The sequence below is a fragment of the Vitis riparia genome, chromosome 5 (assembly GCF_004353265.1).
Source record: "Vitis riparia cultivar Riparia Gloire de Montpellier isolate 1030 chromosome 5, EGFV_Vit.rip_1.0, whole genome shotgun sequence".
NCBI lineage: Eukaryota > Viridiplantae > Streptophyta > Magnoliopsida > Vitales > Vitaceae > Vitis > Vitis riparia.
In genome coordinates, this window is record NC_048435.1 from 2,083,407 (window position 1) to 2,108,043 (window position 24,637).

Here is a 24,637-nt window from a genome sequence, read left to right on the forward strand (position 1 = left end):
ATGTCAAAAACTTTTTTTCTTATTCAAATATTAAAATTTTATTGATTTTTTCATTTAAAAGAAAAAATATCTAAATATTAAAAAAAAAAAGTTTCAAATTTTCTCGAAATCATTTTAAAGCATAATTTAAATAATTTAATTGTGTAGTAAATGCTTGAATAGATGGAGCATGGATCATGTAAATATATATATATATATATATATATATTATAGAATAAAATTAGGGGTCCAAACGATATGTATATCTTAGAAGGACATGAGCTATAAGGCTGATACCCACATAGAAGAATACAAAGTACGTGTACAAATGATACAATGTGGTCCCGGCCCAAATCGGTTGGCAGGTCATGTGAATCGTATGTTGGATGGAGCTTGTTGAGAAATGTGGACCAAAAAAAATGGAAAGTAGAAGAGGTTTTTTCGTATAATTTATATAAATTATTTGTATTTGAGCACATGGTGAAGAGGCGGTCAACATAAGAAAAGTAGAAAGACAAGGACACCCTAGGAAAATGCATCAAATCATGGACAACCCCAACGCCAAATTTATGACCTTGTTTCGAATTGGAGCCATCTCTTTAGACTCTGCTTTCAAGCCACCCCCACCCCCCACAATCCCCTTGTCTCTTATGACAAGCTCTCATACCTTGAAAGTCTATATTTTAGTTTTGTGAGGAGTTAATTTATATTTTATGAAATTTATAATATGTGAATATTATTATTATTTTTTAAAATATAGCTTTTATTTATGGTTTTTTTTTTGAGAAAAAGCCAAAAAATAAAAAATTATCCCAAACAAAGCTTTATATGTAATTTTTTATTGACTTTATTTGGATTAATTTTGAAAAGTAATGAACTATCGATTTATTTTTTTTTAAAAAAACTTGCAATTTAGTAAAATAATATTATTTTCTTTTAGAGTCCATTTTTTAAACTTAGTTGTTTCATGTTTATACTTTAAAAAATTGTTGGAAAGTCTCTCAAATTTCTAATTAATATAAATTTCTTTTTATTGTATATGATATTTATAAATTGATATAACATTATAATATTAGATTTTTTATTGAATAATGAAAGCTATTAGAAATATATTCATAGATATTATAGGTCGGGAAAAAGAGTTATGAGATCAATATAAGTTTGTAAAAACTATACAAGATGATAAAATAAAAGACATCCAATGAAGCAAGCTCGTGGTTTAGGGTATAGATATAAAAAGTGGAAAACATGAGATATTTGAAATTCATTACTTATTTATTGTGTATGTTCTTTGTAATATTTTTATGGTATCATAATAGAATGATTATCTTTTATTTATGGTTGTAGACATAATTGGTTAAATCATGATAAAACCTCATGTATATTTATGTTTTTCAACTAACACTTATTTATATTATTGTTTATATTAAAGCTTATGCTAGGACAACAATATAAAAAAAAAACAAATAAAAAATTAAGAAAAATTATTTTCTCATATGTGATTTATTATAAAAACATTAAAAAATAAAATATAATTGAAACTAGTTATTTAGTTCCAATTTATTTATTTTAAAATTGTCTAGTTTTTATACTAAAAGGAAAATGAACTAAAGCAAATTTGAAGAAAAATATAAAAATAATTTATTAATTTTAAATATGGTTTTATTTCAATTTCTCTACATCACATCTTATAACATAATTTAGATAGTGTTTGACATTGATTTTAGAAAACATTTCTATACTTTCTAATACTTAGATTATAAAAATTTTCTAAGTATAAAAAATGTTTAAAACGTTTTTTAAAATTACTATCAAACGAGTTCTTAGTTATATTACTTTCCTTGTTCAACTACCATAGAAGGAAATTTTTTACTATAATTGAAATTTCAAAATATCAAAATAAATTGCTAAACAAAAATAATTATTTCTACTTTAACTCTCTCTATTACTAGCTAAAAAAAATAAAGTGATACTTGCCCTTTCCTCAAGTCATCATCTATTCTTAAAAATGTAGACCTTCAAAGTAACAATTCAAAAAATAACCACTGTTAACTTTACAAATATCTATATAAATATATATATATATATATATATATATATATATATATATATATATATATATATATATATATATATATATATATATATATATATATATATATATTTAATAAATATAAATAATATTTACGAACCCATCCAAAGAAAAAGACAAATATACAAGATAAGCTTCCAATTGAGTAAGGCTAAAGATGATTTTAGAAGGGTCATTGTAGTAGACCTATATATGGCCCAACCATCTTCAACAAGAGAACATGAAAGAAGAAGAAATGTAATCCTACTATTTCAACAAGAAGAAACGTAATCCCACTATTTCTATAAAAATAAAAAAAAAAAACAAACAAAAGGATTATTGTGGACAATTACAAGTCTTGTACAATGATATCTCAATAAAAATCTTGCATGAAATCGGGGATAAAAACAGGTTATGTTTGGTTCCAAGAAGATATTGATAAAAAATATATATATTAAAAAAGTATTTTTTTTGTGTTTTTATATTATATAAAAAATAACAAAATAAAATAAAATATAATTAAAAGTTTATAAATTTACAAATTATTTAATATGTGATAAGTTAAAATAAATTAAATGAATTTGTAATAGGATATAAAAATAATTTATATAGTATGACTTTAAAAAAAAAAATTCTCAATTTTTTTCTTTAATATTTTCTCTCAAAATTTGTAGGTACTAAACATATAGTTAACATTTGAAATCTCATAGCATATTCAGTTTAAAAAATATAATTTTGATTTTGAAATTAATTTTTGCATCGAATTTTGATAGTCTTATTTAAAAAATTGATTGACGTCTAGTAAAAATAGATCATTCTTTTATAATTTTGAAAAATATTTAAATGTGAAATAAAAAAATTGATAAAACATTTTATTATAAAAAAAGATATGTATATTTAATATCTTATGAAGATTATTATTATTTTATCCTTTTTAATTAAATGACCCTTGTCGAGAGTCAAACCATATCGCCGACCTCCGCGTCTCTGGGGAATACGCGGGTGCGAGGGAGAGAAGGCGAGAAGGCGCGAGAAGGCGAGTAGTCGGCACCCCGCACCGAAACTGTCCCTTTTAACAGCTCTCAGGAGATATTTTCAGTGTGGCGTCACCTTGACGTTACGGGAAGCCTTTTCATTTTCTTTTGGTTTTGGCTCCGTTATTCCTTTTTTGGTTCCTTTGGGTTGTGTGTCGATGGGCATAAAGGCTAAAGCATCTTTATTTTATTTTTATTTTTTGAAATTAAAAATAAATAAAGACTTGGAACTTTGAGTCTAGACGCGTGACACAAGAATCCAATTCAACTTTTGGGAAAGGCTACCCCCTTGAGTCTTGATATCCAAATTCATTTCACCCTCCCTATTCTTTGGTCTCCCTTGGCTCATACGTTCGGAGTTCAATTTGAATGTGAATATGACTTTATATCGTTTGTTTGAACCCATGGACGAGGGTCTTTCTTGGGGCCATGGGAAAAATTAAAATAAAATAAAAGTGGGTGGGTCCAAGTTGTATTGTTGCTTTAAGGCTTGGGTGGGCAATTGTACTAGGTTTGATTAAATTAAGCACCGACTTTGCTTTGTAGTTATTGACTTTGGTTGCTTTGAACATTGACTTGGCCTTCTACATTTCTTCCTTATCCTAATACCAAGTAAAAAAAAAAATGTACATACTAAATTTCATGAAATAATTTTTTTTATTATATTATTATACGATAAAAAGTTATTTTTGTAAACAAAATTTGAATGATTTTTTAAATTTTAAAAAATTGTCTATGATCGAGTTTATAGACTCGTAATCAATCTAAGTAAAAAATTATATTATAACAACAAATGTCATCGATTTGAATGGTTTTTTCAATGATGAGTTTAACATGTTATAATTTTAGGGTTTATTTGACAATGATTTTATGAAATATTTATAATCTTTTTAATGCTTGAATCAATTCTTTTGATAAAAATTTTCAAATGATAAAAATATTAAAAACATTTTCAAAAATCACTTTTAAATGTATTTTGATAAGGCAAAGACATTTGCTTCAAAGTATGTAAAATAATTGTTGAAAATATGTAAAATAGTTATTTTATAACGATGATGAAACATTTCTTCATGTCGTCAAAATGGAAGTTGAAAAAGGGAAAAAGATCATAGGGTGAGCTTTTACTTTGTAAATTCAACATCTTATAACTTAAATATTAAAAGTATAAGCCAGAGTAACTACTAAATACTATATACGATAAGATTATATTATAATAACAAGTGTTAACGATTAGAATAGCTTTTTCAATGATTAGTTTATCATGTTACAATTTTAGGGTTTATTTGATAATGATTTTATAAAATGTTTATAATTTTTTTAATACTTGAAATTATTCTTTTGATAAAAAATTTCAAATAATAAAAATATTAAAAACACTTTTAAAAATCACTTTCAAATACGTTCTTATAAGGCGAAGACATTTGTTTCAAACTATGTAAATAAATTATTGAAAATTTATAAAATAGTTATCTTATAATGATGGAACATCTCTTCCCGTGGTCAAAGTAGAGATTGAAGAACAAAAAAGATTTTACCTTATAAATTCAACTACTTTTAACTTAAATATTGAAAGCCTACATTAGAGTAACTACTAAGTACTATACAATTACGGTTGCAACTCTATTGGTTGCTAGTTGATCCAAATTCAACCAAAAAATAAATCATATATGCTTGAAAAGTCTAACTCAATTTAATCTGCAATCCAAAATTTTCAACTCGAACTCAACCTAAATATTTTTTTTCAAACTTAGGTTCGAATTCAAGAAAAAACATATCGACTAGATTGAATAGGTTAATTTGGTCAAAACTTAGATTGAGTCGAGGTGAAAAAAATAAAATAAAAAAGTGTATAATACATTAGTAGGGCAAAAGAAAGTTTATTGAAAGGGAAGTTACATTTCACTTTGTATAAGAATAAGCTATATTGGCTAATCCCATTAGTAGCATACTCATCAATCCAATCCAACATCTTGTAAAGCTATTTAACTTTAATCAATAAGAAGTTAATTTATCTACTTTTATATAAGCTAAAGTTTTTTTTTTTTTGGATATGGGAAGAAATAAAAAATAAAAGTGGGTCCAAGACTCCAAGTTCCATTGTTGCTTTAAGGCTTGGGTGGGGTGAATTGTACTAAGTTTGATTAAATCATGCACTGACCTTGATTTATAGTTATTGACTTTAGTTGCTTTGGACATTGACGCTTTCACATTTATTCCTTATTTTAATACAAAGTAAAAAACTTTAAGTGGTTTAATAAAACTTAATACTTATTATTTAATAATTTAAATTAGTTTCAAATTAAATTATACTTAAGTTATTGACTTATTATTTATTATTTAATTCTTATTTTAAGTATTAAGATTGTTTGATAAAATTAATTTAAATTTTATTATAAATCATCAAATTAATATATTTATTCTCATAAATTTTAATTAGGGTAAAGGAGATTATGTAACAATGGAAATCATAGAGCAGCAAAAGAGCTCATGTAAGTAATTAGGATAAATGATGGTAAAAAATTTTTAAATAAAGATATGAATTTAAAAATAAGTTAATTATTTTTTCTTATTACTTAAAATTATTTTTGACTTTTAAGTCATGTCATTAAATTATTTTACCAAACATATTTAATTTATTTAATAACTTAAATTAAGTTATGAAGTTGGTTTATCAAACACCCACTTAATGTAAAACCTTACCTATATAAGTCTATTTTAAATTCCAAAAAATATTTTTTTTAATTGTATTATATGGTAAAAAGTGATTTTTAGAAAATTTTTGTTTAAAGTAAAGTCAAATAATTATTGAAAATGTGTAAATTAGTTGTTTAATAGTAGTGTTGGACCACGTCTTCCCATCATCGAAGTAGATGTTGAAGGAAGAAAAAACAAAAAAAGTTTGAATGGTGAGCTTTTGAGTCAATTTAATTAAGTTATTCATTTTCATTACGTAGGGAATGGTATATGGTTATGGTTGTAAGTCGATTGGTTAATAGTCAATCCCAACATAAATCATATACGTTCGAAAGTCTAACTCAACCCAATCTATAATTGAATCATTCAACCTAAACTCAATTCAAATTGAAATTGGGTTGCACTTGAATTAAAGAAAAAAAATATATGAGTTAAGGTTCAATTAAATAAGTTACACAAGTTAGTTAGGTTGAAAGTCAAGTTGAGTCGAATCAATTACATCAAGTTGGGTTGCATAAAAAAATCGAAAAAACCAACAATAAAATAATAAAAACGTATAATATATTAATACGCCAAAAGAAAGTTTGCTCATAAAAAGCTATATTTCACTATGTACCATAATAAGCTACTGAATCTCATAAAAGGTATTACGTTATTGAAAATGAAGCTCAACAAGTTTTTAAAAAATATCTCTTAGAAATGCTCAGTTAAGAGATTTCAAAAATCTTTTGTACATCTATATCTTTGTACATTTGTCTACTTGTATTTATCTAGTAAAAAAAGAAAATAAAAAAAATGAGTATAAAATGCAAAAATAAATAAATTTAAATAGTAGTTAATAATGTCAAATAGTATCCAAATAGTATTGATATTATTTCAACAGTATATTTTGTCTACCAATGTGATTTTCAAAGAGCAACGTGGAGAAAAGAGAATTTATTCTCTTCTGGTTTCATCCAAAAGACCTGTGACAAGAAAAGAAAATTTACCTTTTTCGTTCAACTTCATATAACCAACTATTCAAGAATTGATTGTGAATTAAAAAAATTTTCAAACACGCAAATTTCATCAAGACTTAAGTCCAAATTCTTCATCTATAAATAGAGATGCAAACTTTATCACAAGATAGAGCTCAAGAGCGCAAGAGCGAGTATAGAGTGTTCCAAAAATCTCTTTCTAACTTTTGTAATCTCTCATTTCAAAATCTAGTCCTTTGTAGTCATCCCTCTGCTGTTAACAAGCCTATTTGTAATTAATAACTCTCTTGTAATCAATGTATATTTTTAATACAAAAGTTATTTTCAGATTAAATCTTTGTATTTTTATGTTCAATTTTTTCGCAATAAATTAGACAAAATTAGACAACAATTATTTATGTTTTTATGCTTGGAGTTCATAGACATAATTAATTTGTTTTATGAACTATTTTATGTCTTGGGTGTGAATGAATTAAAGGAAAAAATATACGAGTTAAAGTCCAATTAAATAAGTTACACAAGTTAGTTAGGTTGAAAGTCAAGTTGGGTTGAATCAATTACATCAAGTTGGGTTGCATAAAAAAAAACCGAAAAAATCAACAACAAAAGAATAAAAATGTATAATATATTAATACGCCAAAAGAACCCATAAAAAACTATATTTCACCATGTATAATAATAAGTTACTGAATCTTATTAATATCAAATTCATCGATCAAATGCAACACTTTGGTATGACATAATAAATTTAATAAATAAGAAGTTAATTTATTTATTTTCATATTAAAAAACTATTTTAGTATTAATTAAATGATTAGAATTGATTAAAGATTTAAATATCACTAGTTAAATGGTATATTATAAAATTCAATTATTATATATTAAAATCATCTAATTAAAATTATTAAATATTCCATTTGGGTTTGGAAGTCCAATCCAAGCCCAATCAGAATTCAATTTAAATTGCAAAAATGATTGCCCAAACCAGCCCAAAATAGGATTGAGCTGGGAATGTTACACTCTTAACTATACTCGTGCAACTGATTTTACATCTTAAAAAAATAATTTAAAAATACTTTTGTGAAAAATGGACAATTTCAATAGTTTCGTTAAAAACATGGGATGGGCTTGGGCCAGCGCAATGCCATCTAAATTTTGATATGGACAATTGGTATTTTCCTTTCTTCCTCATCCTCAACAACTGAAACTGAAGCTCAGCCTTTTGGGCCATGGGCAGCCCAAAGGTTTCAAAACCGGCAACTTTATTTTTGGAGTCGAAGTACCTACTAACTGTATTGTTTTCAGAAATTTACTATTTATGGTAATATTAATATTTGTCACACGCTCTCCCCCCGATATTGTTGAACACGTCCCATCAACAGACCTCAATTTTGTTTCTTTATTAGGCTTACACCCTCGAGAAAAAACATTGATAGTGTATTGTGAAAACCCTTCATATATGAGCTCTTTCCCATTCACTTTCCGGGCGATGTGGGACACTACAATCCACCCTCCTTGAGGCTTGACCCAACGTATTTGTTGGCACACTTCTAAAGCCGCACTCTCCACTCGATATCATTGGGTTGAGGGCTACAATGGTGCACACACGAGCCGTGGCCCATTTCAGTTTTGCTTCTTTTATTGAGCCCATGCCTTTAAGAAAAGGTCTCCACGGTATGTTGTGAAAGTCCTCCATATATGAATTTTTTTCATTCACTCCCAAGGATGTGAGACACTACAATATTGATGTTACAAAAATACTTGAAACAATATTTTTCTTTCCTTCATTATTATTTTTTTTAATTTTCATGAAGGTAATCCAAATAGGTAAAATATTTTCTAAAAAAGTTGATAGAAAGAGCTTTAGGAAATTTATTAAATGGAAAATGGGTGTGGCAAATGAAATCTCAAAACTCTAAACAAATTGGGATTTGGGCCGATTTTAAGAGAATCAGAAAATAGAAAGGAAAAAGCCCATGAATGAAATATAGGCCCATTTACCCTGGGAGGAAATTGAGTGGAAAAAGCCCATGCATGAAATATGGGCCCATGCCCTTCCTTTTCTCTTTTCTCTGATATTATTATTATTTATTTATTTATATTTGAAATTCTCATGAATTGTTTCTGTACCGAGAGATGCGGCATTGATCATTTTCCTTCTCAAGTCATATTTTAAACTATAGGCTTCATCATTATAAACAGCGGCGGCCTACCTAATCTCCTTCTGTCTTCACTTTCCCTAAGTGATAAAAAGAGAAAATACGAGACAAATAATTAGATCTTTTCAAAAAGAGAGCAATTATTGTGCCAGCAATTCAAGGTAGGAGTAGGGCACATCCAAACACTACCCAATATCATAACCAAAAGGATAGCCCCATTCAACAACTTTTTACAGCATCTTTTTTGGATTTATACTTTATAGACAACTTTTTTTTCAGAATAGGAAAATGCAGACATTATCAAGTGGTATGATATCCAACTTTTAACGTGGGTCATTGAATTTAGAACATTATTCATGAGAAAAATGAGAAGGATACCAAAAATAAAAATAAAAATGGAACATTAATGTAAATAAATACATTTTGATATACATGATGAAAATAACACTCCGGGTTACCTTTTGAAATGTCTAAAAATGATAAATTATTTGTCGTGAATGAAACGACAAAAAAATGATAACTGTTTTATTTTTACAACACAAATGTCTTAATTTTTGTTTTGACCGGAAAAAATTAGAAGAAATTTTCTTAAAAAATTTAAGATAAAAGACTTTCTTGTACAACCAACCATGTTCTTTCAGGTTTTTTTCACATGAAGAGTAGAAGAGAGGTTTCATAAAAATTAGTAGTTATTAAAATAATTTAGGGTTTATAAAAATTTAAAACATATTTTCAAATTGAAATGTTAATCAACTTTAATATACTTATATTATATATTGCATTAAATTTATTTTTTGAAAAAATAATTTCTAACCTAAAATTATTTTTAGAAGCTAATTTAAAAATTCAATATTTAAATTAAAAATTTGTCTCTTAGAAAATAATTTTTCATTTGACTTCTCATAAATTATCATAATTTTAAAAAATATTTTTCAAAATCATCCTTTTTTATTTTATTTTTATCAAATTCTCTACTATATGATTACATTGTACTTTAAAAAATATATTTTTTTTATTAGATTTCTCAAGTTTGAAGTGGGCACTATAGTGAATACAATAAATTAAATGTTGAAAAATGTATAGATACTTTGAATGAGTGAATGAATTTAAACACAAGAAGCCAAAATGTTTTGGCTTCTTTAAGGTTAACAATCTCTTTCTCTCCTTTAAAAGTTTATATAAAAAAAAAAAGGCTCAAACTCTCTTTCAGGGTTAAGTTTTTGAATTTTGACGTCGAAATCATCAAACCTTCCTTTCTTTCTTCCGTTATAAATCTTATGATAGAATCAGACACAATTCAATTCGTTCGGAGTGGCCGTAAGGTGTTGTTACTATCACTCAAAAACCATTTTATCTTGTAAGACTGACGCCTTGTAATTTTTAAAGCACTAGTGGAGAAGGCAAATCTGTTTTAAGGAGATCGTGGCTTCACAATACTAAGTTTTAGTATTGCCTTTTTTTCCTTCTTTGTTTATTTATTTATTTATTTTTATTTTCCTTCTTTCTTTATTTGTTTTGTCTGATAGATTAACCAAATGTGATTTACATTAAAAACTATCCATTTTGAGACACCAACACAAGTGAACTTATAATAATCATGTTGTTTAGAACATAGACAAAACACGTGTTTTGAATAACAAACTCATAATCATGTTCTTAAAAATGCGACCTATCCATTGTGCTTGTAAGAACACATATTGTGGTCGTACTTTTGCGAATACAATGATATAATTCCAAAGAATAGATTTTTTTATCAGGAATAGTTACAAGTTTAGTCAATCAGTAGATCACACATAGACACATAATGAAAGATATAAACTAAATAATAAATGAAAATTCAATGTGACAACAAGGTTGAGGTTGATTTAAGAGCCATGTATGATTTTTAAATAACTTAATATGGTAATATAAATTTAGAATAGCCTCCAGAAAAAAGGTGGCGTGACCAAATGGAATTGTACAGGGTCGATGCAATCATGGTCTAAAGTCAATGACTTCTCACCATCCTGGCACCTTAAGTTCTTAACCAACCACCCAACATCTCACATCAACTTGGCATCAAATAAGCATCCCATAAGGTCAAGAACCCTTATCTTAGATTACGCTTAAAACAATAATTTCATGGGAATTTCAAGTACAAGTTACAAACTTGACCCTTTTTGTACTGTTTTGACCATTAAGAGTGTATACCTCGAAATTTCGATGATTGGATAAAGTTGTAAATATTCAAATATACGAGATTAAGGAATAAATAAATAGGACTAATACAAAAAAAAAAGTGAAATCTAACATAAAAAAAAAAGACTAATGTATAAAATAACAATAGGGTATAAATTAGGCTTTTTCTATATATTGGGCATTTTTTAAAAAATGTATTTTTGGATTTAATGTAAAATTCCTCATTTTAAAATACGAGTTATTTAATTGATATAAAAATAAAATTATGATATCTTATATCAAATAGAGACGTGTGTTATATAAGTATGAACTCTTTTTAATATTGTAAATACGTTTTAAAATCATGATGGATCTTTTGGACTTAAAGCGAATAATATCTACAAATGGTGCTAGACTATTCTTGACTTATGTGAGGGTTTTATTTGGCCTTGTAAAGAATAATTATATTACATAAGGAGTCATTGTGATATCACACGTATTGCTCTTAATCTTATAAACGACTTTTCAAGTTGTGACTCATTTGAAACCAGAATAGACTTGTGTGCGGATTGATATATAAATAGGCGATAAAATATATGATATATTTTATATTTATTTTTTAAACAATCAATTTTAAACCGCCAACCCAAAAATAACAAACAATAAATAAAGACAAAATAACAAACTAGATGTCCAAGCTTTGAATTTTCCATACATCTTTCAATTTTTTTTTCTTTTTTATATTCATTTCAATCATATTCTTCCTATTATGATCATATATTAAATATTAGGCCTATTAGTTATATTATTTATAATTTGCTTATATTCTTTATATTATAATGTAATTTGGTTACGTTCTTCACATCCTAATCTTTAGTACTCTTATTAATTATATCCTAGTCCTCCATATTTCCATTAATTATATTACTGGTAACTTGTTTATCTATTTTTTTCTATCTAATTTCTTCACATTTTTAGTATCTCAATTATTTTAGACCCAATTCATTGCATGTGCCACCGTCATAATAAAAATAAATAAATAAAAATTAATGACAGTTGAATTATGCAAAGCAAATGTGAAAAGAAAAAGAAAAAAGAAGGGTGCCTAAATGATGGAAGAATAATCAGTTTGGTGAGGATGTGGTACAAGTCAAGGCTCAAGAAAGACACTGAAGAAGGCTTCCATTGCATGATTTTTCTATCTTGTGCTTTGCTTGCTAGCCGGCTTTACAGCTTCAGATCCTCCGCATTTGCTTTGTGTACTGCTGGTTGCTATGCAATACTGTTAATAATAGGCTGAACAGTCTGCAGACTTTATTAGAGAAAGTAAAGTGAAAGACAAGGCATAAATACAAGTATAATCTCCACCAGCAAGCATCTGGGTCTGAATCGAGGTCAGTTTTTTGCCCCCAGGTTCCGCATAAGTGTTAGAATTATTTTCCTGATTTGGGTCTAAGAGTACCAGTTCCAGAGTCTGTATGTTGTTTGATTATGGTCTTCATCTGGGTTCCTGCGAAAACCCAGGAAAATGAAAGGAAATCATGCTTTTGAAACTTTTCTTGCCTTTTATGGGATCCCAAACGGCTGATTAATATAAAAAATTGATGCAAAATTGTGCTTTGTTGATGAAGATTCATACCCCATTATGTTGAATTGTGATATTTTGGTTGCTTGGGTTGTTTTATGTTTGTCTATCTATTTGATTGTTTGGCTGGGTATTTGTTTTGGAGTGGGATTGATCTGGAAGTTTGGTTGGCTGAAGTGGGTTGGTTAGATGCTACTGTGAAATACTGAATCCTACTGGGATTAAGCACTTGATGGAATTTATTTGAGGATGCATGTTCTTTTGCTATTTATATGGCAAGAAAGACCATAGATGCAAAGACAGTATGAAGTTTTTACCTCTGATTGTAGTGAATTGCTGTGAGCTTGTAGGAATATGTATTGATTTGGAATACTGCAAATGAATTGAATAATTTTTCTTGTGTAGCATGCGAAGAGAAACATACTAGGCAATGAAAAGGGGCTTGTCCCCAAAATGACCCCAGAATCGTTATTGGACTGATGTATGAAATATGTTCTTTTACTTATATGTGAAACTGGATATACACAGAATATCGTTTGTATCTATTTCTAAAATGAGGGTGCAACCAAAATGAAGTAGTTTGATTTTCGGTTTCCAAATCGGTCCACCTGAGATTGATGGACTTTTTCCCAATTTTAAAGAAATTAGTGTGTCAATGCATTGACCGTTATGGAACTTCAAATGGGTTTGCCTTTTTGTTTTATTGATACTTAATTACTTTGCTAATTTGTTGGAGTACCTGGAAGTTTGAAGCCTCAAGCTCTTTTAGTTGATTATATAGTACTTGGAATCTGTGCAACCATTGATTTTGTTTTGTAAGGAAACCTCTTTTTCCAAATGCAAAGGTAAAGGTAATTTTTTTTTAATTTATTTATCCGGAGTGCTATTTTTAAGGAGAAAAAATATGAGTTGCTTCAGCTGTTGCGAAGAAGATGACATCCACAAGGCTTCTGATACTGGACCATATGTGGCAAATAATTCAGCAGGTAATTCTGTTCCCCACTTTGTAGTTCATAGAAAATTCGCAACATTTTCTCTTTCATCAAGTGTTTATTGACCAATTTGGAGAGAGTACGAGCAACTTGTTCTTTAGAGTTTGATTTCCAAGGCATGTTCTCCAAGGTGTTTGGCTTGAAACTAGCTCTAGAAAAACTTCAATGCCATATGAATTTTTCATAGTCACAACCCTCATTACAAACTGAGAGTTTTGTCCTTGATATTTATCTTGTTTAGGTGTACCAACTATTGGTGGTTTGATCTTGTGGGATGCTTGGTTTTCTTGTTTTCTTTTGTATTAGGTATCCTGGAGTCGCATGTCTAATTATATATATATTTTTTTTGTGTATCATTTGCCAGTACTGTTTCATTATGATTTTCTTGCTGTTTTATTTTTTACGGCTTCTGATGTCATTAATATGAAACCGAGCAGTTGGCCATAATGGAAATTATCACATGACTGAAGCTTCACGATCAAACGACACACAAACTGTGGATGTCCAGCCTATTGCTGTCTCAGCCATCTCTGTGGATGAATTGAAAGAAATTACAGATAACTTTGGTCAACAGGCTTTAATTGGGGAAGGCTCATATGGAAGAGTATACCATGGTCTTCTGAAAACTGGGCAGGCTGCAGCCATAAAGAAGTTGGATTCCAGCAAGCAACCGGACCAAGAATTTTTAGCGCAGGTTGGGTCAATCACAATGTTTGGTTTCTAATGCACGCCATGTATAACTTCATGATTCCGATATATTTATCAGTCTTTGCATAACTTTACAGGTTTCCATGGTATCAAGACTAAAGAATGAGAATGTTGTTGAGCTAGTTGGCTATTCTGTTGATGGCGGTCTACGTGTTGTAGCTTATGAGTATGCTTCTAATGGATCCCTTCATGATATTCTTCATGGTAAGTATTATCATGTTCTTCCTATTAAATTGAATCTTGTTCATTGCCTTCAATACTGATCAAGAATGATTTAACTTCGAAAAACTGTCAACTTTAAAATGAATGTGAAAATTATGTCTCTACCTAATGTCTGAAAAAATATGCCAATATTTCTAGCTGAGTGATGAAGGTTTATATATGAGTAAATTTTTCACCTTCAGCGAGTTTCTTGTTTGTCTAGAAGTCTGCATGGACAAACCATTCAGCTTAATACTGTGAAACTAATTTGAGTGATTGCTTATTTTGCATGTTATGGTTTCAGTTATTTCTTCGTTTTTACTTATATTCTTGACATTATTATCTATAACATTTTGAGTGTTGCCTCCATGACACATGAAATGCCCAGAATCTAGAAGCATTAGAAGTCTTTTATCTTTTAGTTAGCCAATTCACATGAATAATGAGTGTAGCAATAAATGGAGCTCATTTCATTTTTTTAGTTCCATTGAACAATAGTTAACATACAATTAAGTTCAACCCCATGCCCAATGTAAATGAACTTTTGGCAATGAGATGGGTTTAAAGCAGTCAAATTTGGACCAGGTAAAGAAACTACCTAGCTGAACCTGCCCACTCTGTAATTGACAAGGGAGATACATCCCATACCTTACCCATTTCTTATGTATATATATATATGCATGTATGTATGTATTTGCAAAAATACTCCTCTTAGCTTTGTGTGGTTGAGAAGATTTTTTAAAGAATGGAAGACTTTTCCCTTTTTAAAAAAAAAAAAAAATTTCATTGATTTGTGGGGTTTAGCTTAAGCCTGGTGGATTCTGTTTTTCATTCATTTATTTTTATCTTTTGCTTATTGGCTGCTCCATGTATAGTTCGTGAACTTAATAACATCCCTTCTTTGTTGGGTGCCTGTTAATATATTCTTATTTGCCTTAATTTTTTTAACAATAGTATTCTACTAAAAAAATATTGAGTGATCTGAATTGTGACTGCTGGGCTCTACTGTTGAGCATAAATATGATGTGCCCATATTCTCTTCTAATTCTATTGTTTCTTTATTATACTTATTGCTGGTGCTCAATACTAGCTATTGTTCACCAAAATAATCAGTACCTAGGTATTTTCCATCCTTTTAGTGATAGAAATAATGTCCTTTCATTTGTGGGTGTAGGAAGGAAAGGTGTCAAAGGAGCACAGCCAGGTCCAGTACTCTCATGGTCTCAAAGAGTTAAGATTGCGGTTGGAGCGGCTAAAGGACTAGAATATTTACATGAGAAGGCACGGCCTCATATTATTCATCGTGACATCAAGTCCAGCAATGTGCTACTATTTGATGATGATGTTGCTAAGATTGCTGATTTTGATCTGTCAAATCAAGCCCCTGATTCAGCAGCACGTCTTCACTCTACTCGTGTCCTTGGAACCTTTGGTTATCATGCTCCAGAGTAAGCTCTTGGATTTGCTTTTTGTCTTTGTTTAGTTGTGCATGATGAAAACAGAGAAACTCAAGTTCTAATAAAGATCGATCATCTGGAATGTTTGCTAACCACATCACAATTATGGTATAAAGCAAGCATGACAGAGGCATCATTTGGTAGTGTGCCCACATATGAGATCTCATATTTAAAAATGTAGTCAATAACTCAAACTTACGCTCTCAGCTCATTAATATTCATATCACTGCAAGAAAAGGAATGAATTTATTTATCTATGCCAAACAAACATAAAACAAACAATGGAGGAAAAAAAATGTGCTGGATGAGTCCAGGGAAAAAAATCAGGGTGGGATACATCACTACCCACCAAGTCTGATCTTTTGGCGCAGCTCCCAAACCATTTGAATAACTATTCAATTAATCAACAGTCCTAATGGTCTACCCATCTGTTAACTTGAGATTCCTTTGTGAACTAGATCCTGCTCTATGCTTAATATACATACACTGGCCTAACTTTGCTGATTTTTCTGATAAAAAAAGCATTGCTGATTTTGATCACCAGATATGCAATGACCGGACAGCTGAGTTCAAAGAGTGATGTTTACAGCTTTGGTGTTGTCCTGCTGGAACTCTTGACTGGGCGTAAACCTGTTGATCACACACTGCCACGTGGTCAGCAGAGTCTTGTAACATGGGTACTAATTTCATCCCGGTTCTCTTCTCTGCTAATAAAGGGTGCCTGGGTGCTCTATTTAAAACTTTTCCAGGTTATAGATTTGACCATTTCCATCTAAGCTGATCTTGTATACCTTGGAATGTTAATAGGCCACTCCAAAACTCAGTGAAGATAAGGTGAAGCAGTGTGTTGACACCAGACTAGGAGGAGAATACCCTCCCAAGGCTGTAGCAAAGGTAATTAAGATGCCATTTTGGGCTTTTGGAAGTCTTAGCATACTAATCTCTCTTGGCTGATCCTCATGGAACTGATTATTAGTCAGTTGCTAGTTTTTCCTCTTGTAATTTTTGATATAAAACAGTGTGTTTTCTCACTCTCCCTACTGGTTTGAGTTAGATTTTCAATCACAACCTCTGATTCTTTTATAATGTCGTATGCTGGGAACAGATGGCTGCTGTTGCTGCCTTGTGTGTACAATATGAAGCTGATTTCCGGCCGAACATGAGCATTGTAGTCAAAGCTCTGCAGCCTCTGTTGAATGCTCGGCCTGGACATACACCAACCTTGTGAATTCCCTCTTCCCGCCCAGTCATCTCTTGCAGGAATATTTTATTGAGATCTGTTTTTTGACAGGGTGCTATATACATAATCCACCATTTGGTACTTTGGCTTGTAGTAATTTTTAAATGCTTACTGGATTCTTTTCTGTTATGCATAGAAAGATTCTACATGATGAAGGCTCTCTATTTTGTTTTTGGGTGTCACAGCAAGAGTAAACTTTGTATGGATGTTTGTATAAGATTGAAATAATAGGGGAAAAAAAGGAAAGAGAGAAATCTACACCCCTCACTTGACTATTTCTGGCTTTTTACCAAGTACAGCATATTTTAAAATTAATTTATTAAAAACAGTTTCAAATTTATGATAATTTAAGGAGAACCTTGGACCTTGCTTGGTTCCTTAGAAAATTTTAGGAAAAGAAAATGGAAAGGAAAAAGGTGAAAATTTAAGGGAAAAAAAAAATGGAGAGGAAAAAAGTGAGAAAATTTTGTTATTTAATTGTTTGTAAAATGTTTTCTTCTTTTCATCCAACTCAGCAAAAGTGAAATATATCTTCCTTTTTCACATGTTTTTAAAGATCCACAAGCGATATCGATAGTCCTGGATGACACAAAGGGTCATATTTCTTAATAAATATATTTTGCAACTATTGAATTTTACAAATTTTTTAATTGCTGTAGAATTGTCAAAGATCCAACCCCAGACCATCAGAATTCACAATCTACACCCACCAACCACCCCGCCAAAAACCCAAATCGTTTTTAACCCCCTGATTTGCCATTGCACCACCCTTCAAGGTCACTACAAAGGGTAGGTTGCATTGTTAGAAGTCTGACCATTCAACTGCATGCTTTTCCGGAAAATCCAAGTTCATAGTCATCTGAATGTGACAATCCCTGTTTTTGACATGAATTCTGTTTGACAAGGACTTTGAATTTCTAAAGCAGATCAGATCTACCCATTGAAACACATTTATTTGAAAAGAAAGCAAATGGCTGACAGCTCGCCCACAATTCAAAGTTCCACCAGTTGTTTCTTGCGAAAGGAAACATGGGTTGCACTCATGAGGTCACACCTAGCTCACATTTGCTTGCTTCTTGATTTCTTTGCGGTTCATTTTCCCCACTTATTTCTCCCACAGGGACAGGGTGAAGGGTTTTGATTACGCAACATAAAAAACCCACCAGTGAGTGAGTGGAAGTGGATGACAGAGGGGAAAGGCTCGACAGATCAACTAGAGGAAAAGCTTTTGCTCCCCAAATGAAATTAAAGAATCATATGGTAGGGAGTAGACTTTTCTATCAAGTTAGCACAAACCAACAATATTTTCAGCAGAGAGGTGTTTGGTTTTCTTTTTCTTTTGTTCGATTGATCTCCTGATGTGTGTTTTCATGGGGTTTTTGAAAGGTAACAGATAAAGAAAAAGAGGTTATAACTTTTTACTTTTCATTGTGCTGCAGGGGACTACTTTCTTCAAATGCAATCACAAAAATCATTCACAAAGATCATTCTTTTTTTCCTTGTTTGGTTTTTTCTACACAGCAAGGGCAATTATCAATAATCTGATGTACTAGAGAGACCTTCAACCCAAAAAGGATTTCTGGAAATGAAAAGGAAAAAAAAAAAACTTCATAGATCTGTACACATCACAAGTGGTTTGAGAGTTTCATAACCAACCCCACTTTCATACACAAAATAATTTTCTCTCCAACATCTACAAGTAGGTAATACAAAACCGAAATACAAATATTCTATCCCTAAATGGCTCGACCCCTGCCCATTGATCGCAAGTAAGGCAGGCCCCAAGAATTTCAAAGTCGAAAGAATGTGGAAATTACCCTTTATCTTATGTAGTCATAGCCCTCATCCTATAAATGGTTTGCCCCCTTTGCTGATGTCCGATGTTTCCTTCTATTCTCTGCCCTTGAATCTGGAATTTCACTCCTATCAGTATCAGAGTTCTCCCTCTGGGACTCTGCTTCATTGTTCCCTGCATGACTCCTTCTGCGCCTCCGATCCTGAAAATTTCAACCAGGTTACACTGAAGGCTCACTCTTTTTTTTTCCAAAAAAGGGATAAAAAAACCTTGTCCTAAGCAGGGCTTTCAAGTTTCAAACAATTTTATGGGTGGGAAAAGCTGAATTTCATAATTTTTTGGCTGAACAATGGAGACAAGTTTCTGGAGAAGTTGACAATGCTGGATATTTGCAAATGACAAGTTTTGTAACGTTTCTGATAAAAGATTGTTCTTTCTAATTTCAATGCACACCAAATAGAATGTCTTTGGATATTTAGAGAAGATTTTAGACTCGAACCTCTCGTGGTATAGGATATTCCTCTGATTCAAGCATGCGAACGACTTGACTCATCTTTGGTCTCTTGTCAGCATCTGGGTCGACACACCTTAATGCAGTCAAAAGGCCTCTTTTAAGGGCACTTGTTGATGGCCTAGTCTCAATGTTTGGGTCTACAACTTCTTCTGAGCGCCTGCTGCCAACCATCATCTTGAGCCAATCAACGAGATTTACCTGCATGAATCAACAAATTCAGAAACCATGACCTTGTAAGCAGTGTGACTCTGCATTGCCATTTCATACTCTTAATGGGACTGATGACAAGTCACATAAATGGATGGACTCAATGTTAAATAACATATTAAATCTAGAAGTGCTAATTGATGTGAGCTAATAAAAAGTTGAAATCAGTAAATAAAAATGACAATAAAATGTCCAAAATAGCAGACAACAGCAAAAATAAGGAATCAAATCCCCCAGACAAATTCTAATCAACTTCCTACAAAGGAAATAACCATACCTCATGTGCAGGTCGACCGTAATCTACTGGATCTCTTCCAGTGATTGCTTCCAAGAGCACAACCCCAAAGCTATAAACATCACTCTTCTCATTTAAAAGGCCAGAATTGGCATATTCTGGAGCCACATATCTGTAGCATTAGGAGAGAAACATGAAAAGAAATGAAAGGAGATCATTTGTATATTACCAGCATCAACTTTTCTTCTAAAAGCCACCAACAATGATAAAGTGATGTAAAAAGAAATAAAGTGAATACATGAACAACTAACTTAAGTTGCTGCAACTATTGAATAGCAAAAATACTAACCCAAAGGTCCCCATAACTCTAGTTGTGATATGACTCCTTCCTGCACCGAGTAATTTGGCCAGACCAAAGTCAGATATCTTAGCATTAAATTCATCATCAATCAATATATTGCTGGATTTGATATCTCGATGCACAACTTTTGGTTCAATAGCTTCATGCAAGTAGGCGAGCCTGCAATAAAATATCATATCACACCATGTGGATAACAATTGAAAGAAATGAAACCTAAAGCAACTGTAAATAACAGATTAAGGTATCAGTGAGTTTACGCCTTAGCAGTGCCAAGTAAAATTTTCATGCGGGCCTCCCAAGTAAGATATCCATGCTGACGCATCGCTCCATGAAGCCATTGCTCTAAATTGCCATTGTTGACGTATTCATATACCAACAGCCTGAAATTATAGTGAAAATTGAAATTAATGAATCTGAAAGATATCCTTTCCAACTTCCAACATAGAGCACTAAAACAAAAGATACCTTTTATCAATGGGTATGATTCATGTGTAAGAAAATTGAACACCCCATGGGATAATTAGTTTCAAGAAGTCGCAACCAGAAAGAATAAATTTGTTAGATCAATGACTAGGGAAGCGATTATGGTTCTGTTTGTTTGTTTTTCCTTGTAAACAGGGTGCTCTTGAACCCAAATAGCCAACACATGAGACAATTGGCATTCCGTCATAGAATAATTGATGAAATAAATAAGAGAATGTGAGTAAGGAAGCTTACATAATTAACTAATTTATGAAATTAATGTGCAATAATTAGCTCATACCATATAATAATTCTAGTTAAAAATCCAATACTATGTAGACATGCTTAATAATCTCTTTCTCACCAACAGCAGAAGACAAGTTAATATGATGCTTTAGAAACAAGGAAAGATCCGAAAAGGAAGCACTACCTATGGGTTCCTTCAATGCAGTAGCCCAGAAGTCGAACTAAGTTTTTATGTCGCACATGACCAATAGCCTCAACTTCCACTCTAAATTCCTTCTCTGCTTGTCCTCTATAAGAAAAAACATTGAGGTGTGAAATAAGCAAGTAAACTTAAGATAGTCTACTAAGAGGAGGATAAATAAATGTTGCATAGCTATTTAAGAAAGCTAATCCACAATCTTACAAATTATTGAGGAGCTTCTTAACAGCCACGGGAGTCCCATTGATCAGATGGCCTCGATAAACAATTCCATACCCACCCTCACCAAGGACATTTTCCTTCGAAAACCGGTTTGTTGCAAGCTCCAGGTCCCTTAATGTAAACCAATGGCCCCAACCAAGGTGAGAAAACTCGGGCAAACCAATTAGAGGTGATGGGGCTGTTATAGGATGTGAAGAAGGTCTATGCACATTAATGGTCCCAGAACCGACTTCTTCTCCTGATTGAGACCCAACACCATCTTTCTCCACATGATTAAAGGAACCAGATTGACTGCTATTATCCCCATTTTTTGCGGGGATCAAAACCTTCTCTGATTCTTTATCACTGAATTTGTCATTAAGGGCAAGGAAAACTCCATCATGAGGACCACAGTTGTCTGCAGAAACTCGATCAACCCTTACCTCTTTGATTTCCTTCGAAATAGCTGGAATTTGGCTAAGGGGAATTTTGTTATTAGCCCTTCTTGATTTCTTCCGTGAAGTAAGACACAGTGACATCAACAAGAGAATTATCACAATAAACACCCCCACAAAGATCCCCACTAAAACCCACACCTTAAGACCAAAAAGAAATGTCTTCTTGGATAGTTCAGCCTGAAGACCAGACGCCATTTCTGCTGTCACTATGACACCTGAAAAATAGAATGCGATAGAATTGAACTTCAAATTCCATGTATTCACTCAAACTTCACATATATGTTGCATTTTTTAAAGAATTTATCTTCATCTTGTCACTGATTTTTATCCCAATGGCCCACATATAGCATGAATTGATCTGACTCCAGGTTGGATCAACAGAAAATACAAACCTGTCTTTTCCATATTGCAAGAATTTCAACCAAGTTTTAAATAAAATCCACATCTATCACTGGTAACATAACAAAATGATCCACCATTTCCTTCAATACCACAAAAATCAGCAAAATTTGAGAAAGTGAAAGAAGGATGGAACCAAGACAACAAACAAACAAATACTGGGAGATGGAAAGAGAGATTAACACCAAAGGTATCGGAAGAACAGACCTCAGACCCATTTCAAGTTTCCATAAGATGAAAGGGAGGGCACATATGAACCCATAGAGGCAAGAGAAAAAGGATACAAAATCTTCCAAGTAAAATACAACTGCCTATACACATTCTTGTTTCAAGCCAATACAAAAATAACAAAGAGAACCAGAGAAGATGCAGAATATATCCAATAAATAATAAGAAACACACTCAAAAGGAACATATCTCCCATCACTTTCTGCATACCATCACAACCAACAAAATGCATTTCCTGTTTCATGACATAAATCATTCATGCGTGAAAAATCAAAGGAACAAGACAAAAATAAAAAAAAAGTGCTCTGCTGATTGATGAAAATAACAGGTAGAAAAAAAGGAAATTATTTCTTTTTTGAATCATAGTTCTAATATTTTAGGACTTGAAAACGTGACCTTCAGAGGACTGACTCTAATGGAAGTACTATATGGCTTATTCAATTGAGTGGTTCATCTTCTGGAGACAAAAAACAAGAAGCAACAGATTCAAAATTTTGTTCTTTCCTTCTCCATTTTCTCAGCAACTAATGCAGAGAGCAAATGGCCCGCCTACTGAAGAATTTCTCAATGAGTACCTGTATTCCTTGGAATTCAAAATAAAGAGCAGCCGCCACAAAACTTCTGGACACCCTCCTCAAAATAAACCAATCTCAAACCCTAGATCTCCTATGCAGGAAACCATAAAACCCACTATGAAATGAATCCATGCAGACACACCCAAATCAACCCCATTGTCAGAAGTTGAAGATATATAGGCAGTTTGGTTGGATTTGCCTTTCGGGATTTTTGAAATGAGCAAATGGGTCTCTATATCCAAGCTCAAATGGAGCTTTCTCACACCACACTTGCCCCCCACCCTACCGCAAACCCTAAACACAGTGCCACCAGAAAACCCTAGTCTGCGGTTTAAGAAAATTGCACAATACAACTAGCACATGGAATTCTGGGAAATGGAATGGTGGTGGGGTTAATAAGAAGGGATGGAGTTATCAGTGGTAGGTGATGAGGAGAGAGAGACTCTCAGACATGTCTCACATTACATACAGTAAAAGAGAAGCATAGCATGATAAATTGAAACCCTTTTTACACATTTTTTTTTTTTAAATTCTTGAAATGGTTCTTGAAGGTGACTGATTATCAGAAATCTAATTAAAATAATGAAAATTTAAAACTTAATTTTTTTATTCAATTATTCTAGACTCTTATTTCTAAAACTTTTTGTTAGTCAAACATCAATTTTCTAACATATAAAAAAAGAAGTAATCATGATTATAGGAGACAAGTCATCAGTGCCCTTGAAGAAATGTTAAGTGCAATTCAGTGGGAGGCTGGCAGGTCAAAGTGAACAGACTTTGCACCATATATTGGCATAAAAAACCATTGTGATTGTTCTCATTTATTGGGTATTTACAAATTCATGAAATTTGTAATCACTCTGTTTACCCTGTGATTGCTTCCTTCTAGAGTGTTGTGAGTTTTCTTTTTCTTTTATTTATAGAAACAAGGATTATGTAACAGGTGGGTTGGATAGTCAAAGAAACAGACTGGACACCACATCGCCTGTGTGATTGACATCACTATCCTTTATTTTCCTTTAGAATTTAGACATTGCCATTTGTGGGTGAGATGTAATGGTCTGTGTATGGCCCTGAATGATCCTCAGTACCCACCTTTGGAACCTAGAGAGCTGTTGAAAGTTGAAAGTTGAAACCCAGAAAGGGTTTTTTGAAATTTTTCCCTAACAGTTGCCCCAACAATCCATCATAATTGCTGCAATAATGAAATTCCTGATATGTCAAGAGGTGAAGGAAAGGAATCATGGTGGCATGTAGAAAAGATGAGTGAAAGAGAAAGCAAGCAAGCCAGCAAGCAATCCCCACATTACAGTCAAGCTACTACTGTGTCATCCTTGGACATTTCACTAGCAATTCTTTATGTGTAGAAGAAGAACATGGATTGGGATGAAAGGCATTTCATTTACTTCTAGATAAAAGGGACGCCATGTCTTGACTCCTGAGTTACTCATTTGAATAATATGCATGGTGGGTCCTTCATCATATTTCACACCCCTCTTCTTA

At 31.7% G+C, this 24,637-nt stretch overlaps 2 protein-coding genes across 4 annotated transcripts; one reads left to right on the plus strand and one right to left on the minus strand.

Annotated features, from left to right (window-relative positions):
- The first annotated feature begins 12,195 nt into the window (after nucleotides 1-12,195).
- On the plus strand, nucleotides 12,196-17,529 carry LOC117914720 (pto-interacting protein 1). Of its 2 annotated transcripts, XM_034830171.1 has the most exons (8): nucleotides 12,196-12,465; nucleotides 13,551-13,642; nucleotides 14,086-14,342; nucleotides 14,434-14,560; nucleotides 15,732-16,005; nucleotides 16,559-16,691; nucleotides 16,822-16,908; nucleotides 17,120-17,529. In XM_034830171.1, exons 2-8 carry the CDS (start codon nucleotides 13,561-13,563, stop codon nucleotides 17,240-17,242), a joined length of 1,083 nt encoding a protein of 360 aa, XP_034686062.1. In that variant the 5' UTR covers nucleotides 12,196-12,465; nucleotides 13,551-13,560; the 3' UTR covers nucleotides 17,243-17,529. The 2 variants fall into 2 exon arrangements, with proteins under 2 accessions (XP_034686062.1, XP_034686063.1); XM_034830172.1 differs by lacking the exon at nucleotides 13,551-13,642.
- A 1,196-nt stretch (nucleotides 17,530-18,725) lies between these two features.
- On the minus strand, nucleotides 18,726-23,603 carry LOC117914926 (probable receptor-like protein kinase At5g18500). Of its 2 annotated transcripts, none has more exons than XM_034830446.1 (8): nucleotides 23,135-23,603; nucleotides 21,478-22,147; nucleotides 21,259-21,363; nucleotides 20,624-20,746; nucleotides 20,355-20,525; nucleotides 20,048-20,177; nucleotides 19,549-19,761; nucleotides 18,726-19,251 (listed from the first exon to the last, which is right to left on the minus strand). In XM_034830446.1, exons 2-8 carry the CDS (start codon nucleotides 22,125-22,127, stop codon nucleotides 19,102-19,104), a joined length of 1,542 nt encoding a protein of 513 aa, XP_034686337.1. In that variant the 5' UTR covers nucleotides 22,128-22,147; nucleotides 23,135-23,603; the 3' UTR covers nucleotides 18,726-19,101. The 2 variants fall into 2 exon arrangements, with proteins under 2 accessions (XP_034686337.1, XP_034686336.1); XM_034830445.1 differs by lacking the exon at nucleotides 23,135-23,603 and adding an exon at nucleotides 22,325-23,115.
- Nucleotides 23,604-24,637: the final 1,034 nt, after the last annotated feature.